Source organism: Physeter macrocephalus, chromosome 13, assembly GCF_002837175.3.
Source record: "Physeter macrocephalus isolate SW-GA chromosome 13, ASM283717v5, whole genome shotgun sequence".
Lineage (NCBI taxonomy): Eukaryota > Metazoa > Chordata > Mammalia > Artiodactyla > Physeteridae > Physeter > Physeter macrocephalus.
In genome coordinates, this window is record NC_041226.1 from 1264102 (window position 1) to 1279405 (window position 15304).

At 57.5% G+C, this 15304-nt stretch overlaps 1 protein-coding gene across 2 annotated transcripts in view; it reads right to left on the reverse strand.

The window, feature by feature from the left end:
• Nucleotides 1–15304, reverse strand: part of LATS2 (large tumor suppressor kinase 2) — a 53381-nt gene that overhangs the window by 8438 nt on the left and 29639 nt on the right. For both annotated transcript variants that reach the window (XM_024125948.3, XM_028497329.2), the window contains exons 3-5: nt 4522–4654; nt 2239–3518; nt 735–1317 (exon numbers count right to left, since the gene is read on the reverse strand). In XM_024125948.3, coding sequence (XP_023981716.1) covers nt 735–1317; nt 2239–3518; nt 4522–4654 — 1996 coding nt within the window. The remainder of the gene's footprint in view (nt 1–734; nt 1318–2238; nt 3519–4521; nt 4655–15304) is intronic.

A 15304-nucleotide genomic window follows, 5' to 3' on the forward strand; every position in this document is an offset into this window, starting at 1 on the left:
GCTTGTGCTCCGCAACGGGAGAGGCCGCAACAGTGAGAGGCCCGCGTACCGCAAAAAAAAAAAAAAAAAAAAAAAAGAAGCCTGAGCTATAGAGTACAAGCCATAAATAAGATAATGACCAGCTGTTTCTGACTTTTCCAGGTAGCAGGACCACAGGAGGTGGCGTTAAGCTGGATCCACAGCAAGGTCTGCGCCTGCAGGTAGATTCAGGGTGGCTGTGAGAGAGGGCTCCTGGGGAGGCTGGGAGGCTTTTTTTTTTTTTTTTGTGGTACGCGGGCCTTTCACTGTTGCGGCCTCTCCCGTTGCGGAGCACAGGCTCCGGACGCGGAGGCTCAGCGGCCACGGCTCACGGGCCCAGCCGCTCTGCGGTACGTGGGATCTTCCCGGACCGGGGCACGACCCCGCGTCCCCTGCATCGGCAGGCGGACTCTCAACCACTGCGCCACCAGGGAAGCCCGGGAGGCTTGTTTTTTAAGGCTTGTTTTAATAGGGCAGAGTGATGGCTCCTCAGCAAGGCCCCATGAGACCCCATGGCCTACTGTCCTAAAAACATATTAGTAGAATCTGAAGCCACTAACTTACAAAAAAAAAACACGTCACATGTCATACGACTTCTTCAGGGAGAAAAGGATGTTACACCAAATTATAAAGTCACCCCGTGACAGCTGCGCCCCAGGAGGGGAAGGAAAGGCCTGAGGCGGCACAGCTGCGTCCACCCTGGCCTGAGACGGTACCTTTCTGGTAGTATTTGGAGTTGTGCGTCCACCTGAACCCAGTGCAGAGGCCAAAGTCCGTCAGCTTGATATGGCCATCGAGATCTATAAGAATGTTGTCCGGCTTGATGTCGCGGTGGATGAAGCCCATCTTGTGGACGCTCTCGATGGCCAGTGTCAGCTCCGCAATGTAGAAGCGGGCCAGGTGCTCGGGGAACACCTCCATGCGGATGAGCAGGCTCATCATGTCGCCGCCCGGGATGTAGTCCATGACGAAGTACAGGCTGTCCTTGTCCTGGAAGGAGTAGTAGAGCTTGACCACCCACTCGTTGTCCGCTTCCGCCAGGATGTCCCTCTCGGCCTTCACGTGGGCCACCTGGTTGCGATTCAGGACGTCCTTCTTCCTCAGCGTCTTCATGGCATACAGGGCATGCGTGTCCACCTTGCAGGCCAGGCACACCTCCCCGAAGGCGCCGACGCCCAGGGTCTTCACCTTCACGAACATGGACTTGTCCATCTTGGCCCTCTTGAGCCTGTTGTAGTTGGACTCCTTCTGGTAGAGGATCTTCCTCATCTGCTCTTGCTCAGCTTCACAGAGCCCGGCCTGTGCGGGAGGAAACGGGGGAGGGTCAGCCTGGAGGATCCCGGGGGGGGGGGTGGAGGGGGGAGGGGTGGGAAGAGGCCCCGGAACGGAGGGCACCCCAGTCGATCCGCGGAAACCAGGGTGCAGAAGAATGGGGCCAGATACTACAGGCGAGAAAATAACTCTTTGTTCTTTACATCCACACAGAGTCACAGATCTGGAATCGGAAGGGAAGACCTAATAACAGGGACTTCTTTCTCCACGTGACCTGAGGCTCTAAAAACTACAGGAAACGTATATTAATAAAAATCTGGGGGAAAGGGGACCACAAAATTCCTGGAGCTCTAAGAGCAATGTAATAATTTAATAATAGTTCAGGGGGAAATGGGAAAACAAACAAGGTCAACGAAAACGGGACAGTGGGAAGGGCACAGATCTTATTTTTAGAAATTGGAGTTACCAGCTCTGTGTGATTTCAATTGACCATAGCATTTTAATCGAAATAATTTCATTAATAATTACCTTTTCTAACAGTTTAGTGCCAACTAGGGTATATTTCAAACCTTATTTGCTAACTATAGACTTAAGGAATAGATGAATCACTACTAGATATATTTTTCTTTATAAATCCCACAATTTCAACGTATAAAACCTCAAACTTTCTTTCTACTCTTTCAAAATGTTTCCTTAGCAGTTAGAAAAACGTGGTGGATTTGTGCACGAGTAAGGACACACCATAAAAACCAATGTGTTCATTTACGCGCCGGCACATCAGGCAGAGCCCGTCCCCTCCCGAGAGTGAGGGGGAAGGGGAACGCGACGTGCGGGACCTCTCCAGCTGGGACCCCCGACACCAGCCCCCCTCCCCGGGAGACCACCGGCCTGGAGGGGAGGTGCGTGAGGCAGAAGCAAGAAGGGGCCCGCGGCGACCCCACGACCCACCTTGGCCATCTCCTGCTCCAGCTGCAGCCTGCGAGCCACCTTCTGCTGGTAGGTCTTCAGCACGTTCTCCACATGCTGCTCCATGAAGAACTTGAAGGCAGACGGCGAGTAGCTCTTGATGCGCGACTCGCGCTTCTCCTCGTCGCGGCAGCCCCTGCGCACGGGTACCGGGGACGTCTGGATCTGCTTGCGGTCCTTGCCCGCCTTCTCCCCTTTGGCGCCCCTGGGGCTCCTGGGGCTCCCGTCGGGGGGCTCGGCGGCCCGGCTGCCCCGGAGGCCCTGCTGCAGCCCCGCGCACAGGCCGTCCACGTCGTACTGCTCGGCGCGGCCCTGCGGCCGCAGCAGGTGCCGGGGGTAGGGCGGGGGCCGGCCCCGCGCCTCGGCGCCCCCCGGGGCGGCGGGATGCTCGTCCTGGGGCTCCAGGCCCTCGAGCGCGGGGCCCGGCGGCGGCACCCAGGCGGGGTGCGAAGGCCCCACGGCCGTCTGGGGCTCGGGCCTCATCACCCGCACGCTCTTCACCGCGTGCAGGATGTGCGCGGCCGTCACGGCCGTGATGGCGTTGGGGGAGGGCGCGGCCGCCGCCTGGTGGCCGTTGAAGGAGCCGGTCCTGCTGGGGCCCGGCTTCTGCAGCGAGTCCCTCCGGGCCAGGCCGGCGCTCGGCCACTGCGGCGCGGGGGGCGCGCTCGGCTCGAACCGCTCGGCGCCGAGGCCGGTCCGGGAGGGGGTGGCCAGGCCCGGCGGGGGGCTGTCGCCAGCGAACACGGCGCCCCGGGGGCCCCCCGCGTGCACCGGGTGGGTCTGCTTGGGGTGCGGGTGGGGCGCGTACGCGGCGGCGCCGCCCGGGGGCGGGAACGCGAGGCCGGGCTGCACCTGCACCTGCACGGCCGGGCCCTTGGCGGCCAGGCCCGCGTACCCGCCGACCTCCGGCGGGGTCTTGCTCTGGAAGGAGGGGCTGCGCTGGACGCCGTAGCCCAGGGGCTCCCCGGGCACCAGCAGGGGGGCCCTGTAGTGCGGGCCCTGCAGCGGGGGCGCCGGGCCGCCGGGGCCGGGGATGCTCATCCCGGTGGCCTCTCCGGCGGTGGCGTAGCCCTTGGGTGGGTGCGGACGGCAGTGAGGCCCGACGGCGGCGAAGAGGAAGTCCGGGTACTGGCGGGGCGCCTCCTCCATGGCGGCGGGGCCCTCGAAGGCCGGCCCGCTCACCTGGGCGTAGGGCGGGAAAGGGTCACCTGCTCCTTCGAAGCTCGGCCTCCGCGGCACAGAGGCTGGCGCCAGGCCCTTTCCTGCAGAGGAGGGAACAGGAGGCTGACGCCGCGGCACGGCTACTCCGCGGCCGAAGGCCTGGGAAGGCCCCTGATGCCAGTGACGGCTGCGTGGGCAGCGCCGGGCTCCCAGTCCAAAGGCCGTGCCCTGCCTGTCCGAGGACTGCCCCCTGGAGCACCTGGCCGAGCCCAGACCCTCTGCAGCTGTGCTTCCAGCAGAAGCCACAGCAAATGACACTGTGTTCTCAGGCTAAGATGATGCATCAGAAAGACCGCGAGCAAGGCGGTGCGGGGTCATCAGAGAGCGGGCGCTGCCTACTGAGGGGATGGGCTGCAACACAGACCCCGGGACCCTCAGAGTCTGGACACGGTGGCCAGCGAGGCACTGTTTAAGGGAACTCCTCAGTCAAGAAGAAAACAGAACCGCGTGTCCTCGTCACAAAGAAGATACGGCTACAAAGCCCGTGCAATTTCCCCCTCAGCATGTGAACTGGGCTTATCTAAGGTCTCCCACAAAACAGGGAACACTCTTGTTCAATATCCTGAATCCCTTACTACACCCAGGGACCTCAGGTCCCCAAAGTGGCCCTATCTGCTCTACCAGCAAACAGAAACATTCAGTGACAGCCAGCAAGGCAGGACACCTGGTGCTGGGGCCTCTGGCCCTCCCCAGGGGCACCAGGGGGCTTTCCCACACCTCTGCCCAAGGTGTCCAGCTCTGGAGGCACCTGCCATTGGGCAGCCTGCTCTCAGAGGCCACAGAGGGGGAAACGGTGTGTTTCAGAATCAATGAAGTAAGCCTCCCCTTCAAAGACTCCCCCACTAGCCCAAGAGAAAGCAGAAAGAACCTGCGGGGTTGCCTCATTTTAATATCCAGTGAATTTTCCGATCTTTCATAAGCAAAACAAGTCCACAAACCCAGCAAGTAGGAAGCACCCAGCTCAGGGTCATATTTGCCACCCGCCATCCCTGCCCTTGGGCAACCGTCAGGATGGCCCCTGCCCGCAGCCCCCAGCACGCTCACCTGGGGAGGTCTGCTTGACGACCCGCACGATCTGCTCCTTGCCCGGCTCCAGGTAACCCATCTTACTGATGAACTCCAGGGCGGCCTCGATGCTGCGGCTGCCAGTCTGCTTGAGGGCCCTGCCCGCCATCTCCTGGGGGTGGGGTGGACACAGAGACGTCAGGGGGGGCCTGGGTGCACGTCCCCTCGACACGAAGCCTCCAGGATGCCTTCCCGCCCTGCGTCCAGCTCCAAGCCAGCACCACTGGGGACGTGTTCTCAGGGGCCGATGACAGCCTCACACACACTGACCCCCAGACCGCGACGACGGGCCTGGAAGACCGTCCGTCCTGCTCCCGCTGAGAAAACGTCTGTGACCGGACTGAGATTCCCGTCTGGCCTGTGGAAGTCAGAGAACTGGCCTTCCCCACCCCAGGCTTCCTGGGGGAGAGACCCCTGCCCCGAGGGGAGGGCTGCACGTCTAGTGTTTACGGCGCCCCGTGCCCCTGCGGGCGGCGGAGGGTGAGAGAGGACATCAGCCGGGACAGGCCCCAGCGCTGCTGGGGGATGAGCACCCGGGGAAGAGGGCCGGAGGCCGGAGAGGGACCAGGGACTGATCACAGGCCAGACGGAGGCACAGCCGGCTCTTCAAGGACAGCAGGGATTTGGGCAGCCGGAGCGCTCAGTGCAGGAAAGGTATTCTTGGCAGCAGGTGGTACAGTCAGAGCAGGAGCCTGGAGGGGGGAGAACGGGGAGGCGGGAGGGGACAGCGGGGAGGCACCACAGACCAGGCCCCCTTTCTGAAGGCAGTCGCGGGAGCTTTCCAGGCAGGGTCGGGGGTCCGTGAGAGGATGGGCCAGGGGCAGAGTTGCAGACACCGTGGTTGGGTGCGCAGGCCGGAGGGGGAGGGCTGCGAGGGCTGTGGCCCAGGCGCCCTGGGTCGGCTCTGCAGAGCTGTGGGCAGACGGGAGCCAGCCTTCAAGCATGGAACCGGGAGGGGCAGCAAGAGGGGATTCTGTGGACAGACAGGGGTCTTCTGAAGGTGGAGGGGTGGGTGGGCGGGGAGGCGGGAACTGCCAGTGCAGGAAGGGGGTGGTGACAGGAGGGGAGGGGTGGGAGAGCACTGACAGAGACTGCTGTAGCTTGGACAGGAGAGGAGAAGGCAGTGAGCAGGCAGCAGGACCCCAGGCCGACCCCAGGTCCCCAGGGGACAGAGGCCGGTCAGCAAGGAGCCACGGCAGAAACCCAGGAGATGCCCCGGGCCCTGAGGACGGATGGGCCGCGCTCCCCGCCTGCCGGGCCAGGGGCTTCTCGAGGCCGACAGAGTGGACCTGTCCCCGCGCTTGTGTGTCTGCCCCTCTGTTGGGACTGCGACAGCCTGGGGGCCGCACCCTCCTGTGGCTCAGGGCTGCGCCCACCCAGCTAACCCAGGGACGGGAAGGACTCCGGCGCTTCACATCCACTGATTGTGTACAGAATATTAAACTCCATCCTGGCCGGGCCCCACGGGGTGGCTGGACAAAGCGTGCACACGGCCGTGACCTGTGCCTGTGTCCTCGGGGATTCGGGAGAGAAGAGGCAGGAAGAGCCCCGCCCGCGAGCCAAGGGCTGGCGGGGAAGCAGCGGGAAGGGACGGCTCGCGAGGCTGGGCAGCGGTAGCCAGAGGAAGGGCACGAGCTGGGGGAGAGCCAGCCCCCTGCGGACAGAGCCCATCTGCTGCGTCTGGGACGGGACCGCAGGCTTGGCTTCTCTGGGGTGACCGGCCACACGTGGGCGTCGCTTCAGACCAGCTACGTGTCAAGGGAGCGGCGACTCTGAGGGCCCACCACGTCAGGCCGTGTGTGTGTTCAAACTCCCTGCTGCGTACTGGCCTCACAGCCTCCAGGTTCCAACCTTCCTGACGCTTCGCTTCCAGTCGAGGAACTTAACCAGCAAAAACACCGGGAGGCAACCACAGCTACCGACGTGCTCACAGGGCTGTTTCGAATCGCACACCCGACCAACTAACCATACACCCGTCACACACCCGACCACGCCGATGAGCCCTCCGGTTTACTAAACAACCCAGTCAGGCAGTCTCGCCCTTGCTGTCTGTCCCTTCCACCAAATTTAGCAAGTGTGCAGTTTCCGTGCATTAACTCTCAGAGACACCACTAGACATATATGTATAGGTGTGCTTTAAAAACTGCAGGAAGGGACTTCCCTGGTGGTCCAGTGGGTAAGACTCCGCACTCCCAATGCACGGGGGCCCGGGCTCGATCCCTGGTCAGGGAACTAGATCCCGCACGCATGCCGCAACTAAAGATCCCGCATGCCGCAACTAAGACCTGGCACAGCCGAAATAAATATAAGTAAATAAATAAATACTAAAAAACCCCACAAACTGCAGGAAACTCGGGATCATTTTTAAATCCATCAGGAATCACAACCCTGTCTTGCCTCCACCCCCCCGGTAGCAGGACCCCGTTTCTGTGACTCAGGCCAGCAGCGAGGCGTGCCGCTGTAGGAGCGGTGCCCGGGAACGCCCACACCCTGCCCCTGAGCTCCGCCCCAGCTGCACGGCGCGCTTGCCCCCGGCCTTCGGGAGCCGGGCGCGCGGGGGCCCAGGGTCTGCACGGCTGCCCCCGCGCCACCCCCTCGCCCTCGGCTTCGAGACCCACGTCCCCTCCCGCCTGCCCTCCCTCTGTCCCTTGGGCTCCACCACCCCCCACCCCGAGCTGCCCGGCTTGAGAGTCCCGCAGCGCCAGAGCCGGGAGGCCCCGGCTCCCTTCCGGGCGGGATCGGAGGTCAGGACGAGGGTCCAGAAGGAAGGGCTTGACAAGCTCCTCACTGCCGTTTCCCCGGTGCTTCCAAGAGCCTGAAGGGCGGGTGGCTGTCTGTGACGGAGGAGGAAAGGGCGACCCAGCCTGCCTGCGGCCCGAGCCAGAGACGCAGGCCCCCGCGGAGCGAGTGGGTCCCGAGCCAGCCGGGCGCACCCGGCACCCGCGCGGTTCCCGGAGAATGAGAAGGGAAAACTGAAGCTAAGAAAGCCCGCAAGTGGCCTCTGAATGTGAGCTGTGAGTGGGTGACGAGAAGATGAGGCACCACTCCGGCTCTGGGCCCTGGCGTGGCCCCTGAAGGTCCCGGCCGCACTGCAAGGCCGCGGGGCAGGGCGCCCACTGAGCGCTTCCGAGGAAAAAGACGTTTTTTAGAGTAACTTGTAGGCAGGGAATGAAGAAGAAATGTGGGCTAAAATTAAACAGGCATGGAAAATGCTCAGCCTTACCAAGGATCAAAGAAACACTTTTAATAAAATAGCGTTTTATATTGGATTGTTAACACCAAAACAAAATAGTTATAAAGGCAAATGGGCTGGTGAAACTGTTCACAGTCATATATTTTTGGTCCTTTGAGGTGACGATTTGTTAACAAGTACCAAAAGTTATTAAACGTGCGCCCTGATTTAATAATTTTACTTCCTAAAATTCTCAGGCCAATTTAAAAGAATCCTATTTTAAAAATCAACTTGCATAAAGATGTCTGTCCGAATTTGATAGAATACAATAAATCAGCCCCTCAAACCGAAGGGTGTGGGGCAGGAGTAGAAAGGGCTTAAATAATCCAATGAGAGAATGATTATGTTAATTATAATTAATGTATTCCCTGGGATACACTTAATGCAGCCCAAAAATACTTGCTATGGCCAAATTCTCTTACTGGACAAGCAGTAAGCATCTAATATTCTTCTCTACAGAGTACACAGCAGTGAACAAAATGTGCGGCTTTCAACAGTGTAAACAGCATGAAGAAACAGTGACGTGCAAAATGTGTCTGAGCGTCGTCTACAAACAAGGGCTTGATTAGAACACGAGGAAAACAAGTTTGACAGTTTTGTGTTGAAATATGCAACGATTCCTTCTTGTTAAAGAGCGTAAGATGATGAGAATACTTATGTGTACGTCCAGTTCCATTATAATAAAGCTGCCAGTGTCATCCAGCTACATAATTATAGGCAGATGACAAAAATCCTCCAGATCACAGCTGAGTCCAATGAGAGGGCAAGACTTCACAAGGTCATCCCAAAGCTCCCTTCAGCTGTAAAGTTCCATGATTTCGAGGGATGTTTGCTAAAACATTAAGGATTTTACTGTTGGCACTATTGAGATGGGTGAGCGGAGGTGGGACCCATTCCAGGGAAACTACCAAAATCCCCTATGAGTTTATACACACACACACACACACACACACACACACAGAGGAAATGAGAATGTTATCATAATATCGATTACTGGTGTGGTTAGTGAAGTTTGAGAACCTAAATAACATGTCTTTATTTCAGTCTATCCAGCAGGTTATTCCAGTTGTCCTATTATGAGCCCAATAATAAAATACCTACTTTGCTTCTATTTATCATAATTTGGCTACACAGTCAGCAGGAAGTACTGCTTTCTACATGCTCTTGCAACTTCACGGGCCCTTAAATAAGTATTTTACTTGGGTTAATATTTAACTACAAAACCATTCTTATATCTTCGTGGGATTTGTTCTTAAAGGAGCACTACACTCCTGGATATGCCTATTATGATAACTTAGGTCCAACCTCTTTTTGAAAAAAACAGTCCCATTTTTGTCAATAATGAAAAGCCATAGAGAAAGAGAATATAACATACAAAAACACTTTGCCGTGTTCCAGGAAAGGGTAGGGAACCAGTTTTAACAGCACATGTGCTGCCCAGGGTCAGGGCCTCCTAAGGATGGTCAGCGGCATGAACCTGCCCGTGGACACAGGGGGCCCGCCGCTGGGCTCAGGGAACAGGCTCTGCCGGGCCTCCCCAGCATGGCCCACCCCCCGCCCCCCGGTGCTCTGCCAGGAAACCCCTGACCGCACCCTCACCAGCACATGCCCGCTTTTAGGGAGGCCGACAGGTCCTCTAAAACCTGGCTTGCCCAAGTCACCCAATAAATAGGCACACACACAAAACCACGTGCCTCCTTTTAACAAAATCTCTAGGACAGTCTCTTCTGCCCCAGGAAACAAGGAAGGAGCCAGACCGTCCCTGCCAGGGAGAGACGAGCCCTGGCATTCTGAGTTCTGGGAGGAGCAAGGACCCCGTGGCAGAGAGCACAGGGGTGGACGGTGCGGGCCCCTCAGAAGACAGGTTCCAGGGGGGGAGTTGGTCACCACCAGCCAGAGGGCCTGGCGACACGAGTGGGTAGAGGTCCGTGGTGTCCCAACACAAAGAACCTGACGCTAAGTTAGAGAGACAGGCGCGTTCAAAGCCTGAGCTGAGCATGCCAGACGGAGGGTGGAGCTGGGGGTGGGCAGAGTTCAGAAGAGAAGGTCTCAGGCAGAGAAAGCCTGGGGACAACACAGCCTCACTGGATGGTCTGAACTGGGGCACGCGGTGTGAAGGGGCCCAGGGCCAGCCTTCCCGCTCCCCCGCTGGGCAGGGCCCCGGCTCCCTTCAGGGCAGGATCGGAGGTCAGGACAAGGGTCCAGAAGGAAGGGCTTGTCCAGCTCCAAGCTCTGCACACTTGGTTCTGAACCACACCGTGGACCCTACAGGGTAGAGAGAAGACACCGGCGAGAAGGCAGGACCAAGGGCCTCCGGCCACTGTCCTCCGGGGCCAGGAGGGGAATCAAGGAGGGGCTTAACGGGGAGCTCTGGCTCGCACTCTTGTTGGGAACTCTGTCGTCAGGGGTACAAGGTTTTCACGAAGGAAAGGATTCGGTTTCTGTTTCAGCGCACGATGCCGGACGACGAAGCAGGAGGTGGCAGTGCAGTGCGTGAGCAGCGGGGCCCTGGGCCCAGGGGACGGGGACGGGGGCTGCCTGCCGCATGGTGCCTGCGGACACAGGACGGAGCCACGAAGGCCAGACCTGCGCCGCGACGGGGCGTCAGTACGCCGGGAGACGGACCGGCCAGCAGAGCTCAAGCGCCAGGGGCTCAGCGTGATTCTGGAAGAACAGAGTTCTTCATCGGCTACGAGCCAGCCTTGGCTCCGGAAATTCAGTGGCCTGAGTGTGTGGGGAGACTCTTCCCGTGCAGACAAGGGCCACCGTCAACTTCTGCCATTCAGACGTCTCACCCACAGACAGCACATGGGCCTCCCCACCAAGCATCCTTAGTCACAGACCTTCGAGCTCCTTTCTGCGCTTTAAATTAGTAGCTGCTCTTTTCCTGCGTGCCCTGTAGCCCTCTGCAACGGCCTCCGTCCCACTTTCCTGGGGAGTGTCAGCCCACAGGCAGCAAAGGGAAGGGACGTCTAGATGCAGATTTCAGGGAGCTCTCTTCTCTGTGGTTGTTTTTTAAAATGTTATCAAGTAAATGGGGCGATCTAGAAAGCTATGGGCTCATTTAAGAAAGAAGATAGTCTTCTGCTACTTCTACACCCTTGAAAGATACAGTGAAATTTACAAAAATGTTTAATTATGAAATATGGTACTGAAGACAAATTTCCAAGCTAGTTTTTATGTAATTTTCAGAAAAAGTTAGGGAGTTCCCTGGTGGTCTAGTGGTTAGGATTCCAGGCTTTCACTGCCGTAGCCCGGGTTCAATCCCTGGTTGGAGAACTCAGATCGCGCAAGCCTCATGCGGACAAAAACAAAACCAACCAAACAAAAAAAGAACCCCAAACAAAAAACAATCTATTAAAAAGAAAAAAAAGGAAAGAAAAAGTTTCAGTGTAACCTTGAAATGGACACATATTGGGGAGCTCGGCACACAGGCACATAGCTACTATGCAGGCACCCTTCTGGCCGACTCCACCCCGTGGTTCTGAAATCCTTTAAACCGGGACTTCCCTGGTGGTCCAGTGGGTAAGACTCCACGCTCCCAATGCAGGGGGCCTGGCTTCGATCCCTGGTCGGGGAACTAGATCCCACGCGCGTGCAGCAACTAAGACCCGGGGCAACCAAATAAATAAATAAATATTTTCTTGAAAACATGCTTGAAATCCTTTAAACTGATTTCAGGGTTTACATGGATGTTGACCCCCAGTGTGAAAGCCCATCGAGTAGGCCGGGACAAGGACGCTGGCTGCTACCCTGATCGAGGCAGGAAGCCACCTAGCATTTGGAGCACAAGATCCGACTTCTGTTTTAAAAGGGTCCCCTGGCTGCGCTGTGGAGAGCACAGTCTAAGGGGGATGGGGGAGGTTAAGGGGCCGGCGTGACCGTGCAGACGCACCGACTGTCCACGTCCCCACGGACTCCTGCTGGGTTCCCGGGAGGGCCCTCGCAGCCCAGGGGGACCTCAGCTCCTCTCGTGCTGCAGACCAGCCTTTGGGAGGGGCTCTTCAACGGAGGCGCAGCCTCGTGCGCCCTGTTGGTGGAAGGACTCGGGACTGAGACAGAGAGGGCAGGAGCTGTGCACGAGGTCTCCGAGTCTTGGAATCGCCCTAAAATGTAGGTGCTTGTATTTTTGCAGAATCAGGAGACTGGGACTTCCCTGCTGGCCCAGTGGCTAAGACTCCGAGTTCCCAGTGCAGGGGGTCCGGGTTCAATCACTAGTCGGGGAACTAGATCCCGCATACCACAACTAAAGATCCCGCACGCGGCAAAGAAGATCCCTCGTGCCACAACTAAGACCCGGTGAAGCCAAATAAATAAATAAAATATTTTTTAAAAAATCAGGAGACTGAGGCTCAGAATGAGTAATCGTTTCCCAAGTTCATACAGTCAGTGGTAAAGTCACCTCAAGCCGAATAGTCAAAAGAAGTCCAACATCATCAGTAATCAGAGGCTGCATTTTTTAAAACAAGGGGCCATCTCACACTCATTAAATTGACAAGTATTTAAAATACCTGACATTGGGCTTCCCTGGTGGCGCAGTGGTTGACAGTCGGCCTGCCGATGCAGGGGACGCGGGTTCGTGCCCCGGTCCGCGAAGACCCCACGTGCCGCGGAGCGGCTGGGCCCGTGAGCCACGGCCGCTGAGCCTGCGCGTCCGGAGCCTGTGCTCCGCAGCGGGAGAGGCCACGACAGTGAGAGGCCCGCGTACCGCAAAAAAAACAAAACAAACAAACAAAAAAACCCCGACACCACCAAGTGTTGGCTAGGACAGGGAAGACCGTCCCGCAGAGGCTGAGGACGAGATGCTGACCTGTAAACCACACTGTGACAGCATCTGGTAAAGTCAGGGATGCTCACATCCTGTGACCCACAAACCCCACTTCCGGAGAAAGTCCCCACACGTTCACAAGAAGACACACAGGAGAACACCTGCTGCACTTCTGTCGAGAATGGAAAACTGGAAACGATCTAAACATCCATTAGTGGGATAATGGAGACGTAAGTGGCGGTGAAACGACAGCAATGACAATGAACGGAAACCTCGTCCATCAACGTCGATAAACCTCAGAAACATGATGCAGACGGAAAAAGGAAGCTGCAAAATCATATTATAGAGGCGTTTTAAAAAACGTGTAAAACAATACCACAGATTGGTTACAGAACGCATCTGAAGCAACAGCACCGAACACGAATGAGAATGAGGAGCCCAGGACGGAGGCACAGAGAAGCTGCTCCATGTGGCACAGCGTTTCTCCCAAAGGTCTCTGGAACAAGGTGGGAAATGTTACATCATTCTCTCTACTTCTATAAACGTTTGAAATATTACATCATCATCAGTCATCACAAGCATATTTGACAGGAAAACCAGCGCCAGTGCTGCCTGCCCCACGCACGGCCTGTGTTCCTCCTCCACAATCCCGCCTGCTTGTCCTGAAGTTCTCGGGGCCGGAAGCTGCCTCCTGCTCACGTCTGTGTCCACGGCTTGGCAGACAGGAACTGCTTGGGCGCTCGGAAAGCGGTGAACGAACAAAGGAACAGACGTGCAAAAGCCCAGCCCTCCTGCCCTGGCGGCCCCATCGCGTGAGCGCACAGGGGACAGGAAGAGCGCTGTCCCTGCATGGTCTCCACCCTGGAGGCTCTAGAGGCGCCGAGTCACCACCCCCTCTGCACCTGCTCCTGCCTCAAACAGCTCCTCCTGTGGCCCAGCGGGTCCCGTCCAGCAGTGAAAGAGTTAATGAGGGTCCTACCCACTGGCTGTCGCTTGCGGGTGACAACGTTCAAACAACCTGGGTGCCCCAGAATAGACCAAGGTCTATCATCAATTCACTGGAATATGACACTTTGTTTTTTTAGACAGTGTGTCAGAGAATAAAATGACACGGGGCAATGCTTACGATATACGGTAAAGTAAAACAAGCCAAGCACAAAAAGTGAGTCACAAAAACATACACGGGGCTTCGGCTCATACCTGGTGCGTCAGCCGCCAAATCACTCTCATCATTTTCCATCCGTGCTCTGACGCGACAGTCACAGTGGAGAAGGGACCTCGGGACGTTTTGCAATGGAGAAGCCAGAGGGAGGGGGTGAAACGCCCAGGCGCAAGCTGTGAGCCCACCGGGCAGGAGAGGATGAGGACCCAGGGTCCCACCCGGCCCGGCCCTCCCCTGGGGACCCTGGCCCCGAAGCTCTGACCAGAGACTGCAGCACAGCGAGGGGCAGACGGGCAGCACAGGAGTGAGGCAGAGGGTCAAGGGAGCCAGGACACGGCCCTTCGGCACCGCCACACCTCACAGAGCTGAGGGTCTCCCCTCCCCCGAGAAGCCAAGCCCGGACGTGGGCAGCAGTGAGCCCGGCCTCCAGCCAGTCACCCTACAGCGCAGCCCCTGCCACCAGCGCTGTGGCCATCACTCCCAGGTATGAACAGCCTCCAACACGAGTCAGAGCAAACAAACCCAACAGCACATACGATATGACCTCATTTTGTACATTTTTAAAAAATCACAGCAGACACCAACATGTTCACGGTGGCACCTCAGAGCGATGGGGGCCTGATGATCTTCCAGAAACGCAGCCAAGTAACCACCAGGTTCTCTGGTGTTGGGACCCACGACCCCCCCTTACTTCCTCTCACCTCTTCTTTGGCTGCTGTTTAAAAATATCTGTTTCCTTCTCTCGGCTCTATCGAGACGGGCTTCTAGAGACGGTGCGTGTGTGTCAACTCCAGCTGCGGGTCAGAACCCGTGTCCTCTCCACCCTCCACGGACACGCGTGACACCACTGCAGGGGTGCTGCTCGTTACAGGGAGGCTGTTTCCTCCAGCTGCTCACGTGCCCACAGGCAGCAGACTCAACTCCAGACAATAACCACACACGTGCTCGGAGGCCCACGATTGTCTTCTCTGAGAAAACAGCTATTTTGACCCACCTCGGGACAGGTCCCTGCAATGGGAGGCTCTGCCCTGGACCAGGAATTTCAAACATCTGGGCCGCTACAGAGTTAAGAGTTCCAAAGGCAACAAGCTTCATCAATACCTGCCGGAGCTCCACTAGGAAATCCTCCAGCCAAACTCTCTCCCTAGCAGTGGTCCCACTTTAAAACGATGCTCTTAGAAAATGCCATTAGCACCCGTCGGAGAGTCGCACGTACAGGCTGTCGGCAGATTTGTAAAGACGTGAGCAGCAGGAAGGCCTGTGGAGTGAATGTGTGGACAGAGGGCCCTGCATCTAAGCCCCGTCCTGTCCACCACAATCACCCCGAGAAATGAGTGCCGCCAGCCATGTGTCAGAGATGCAAAAACCGAGAGAGTAAGACGGATTAGCAACTTACCCAAAGCCACAGGGATAGCAAGGACCAGGTAGGAAGGAGAGGCGCTCAAAGCACTTGTAGCGGGGCTTCCCTGGTGGCGCAGTGGTTAAGAATCCGCCTGCCAATGCAGGGAACACGGGTTCGAGGCCTGGTCCGGGAAGATCCCACATGCCGCGGAGCAACTAAGCCCGTGCGCCACAACTACTGAGCCTGTGCTCTAGAGCC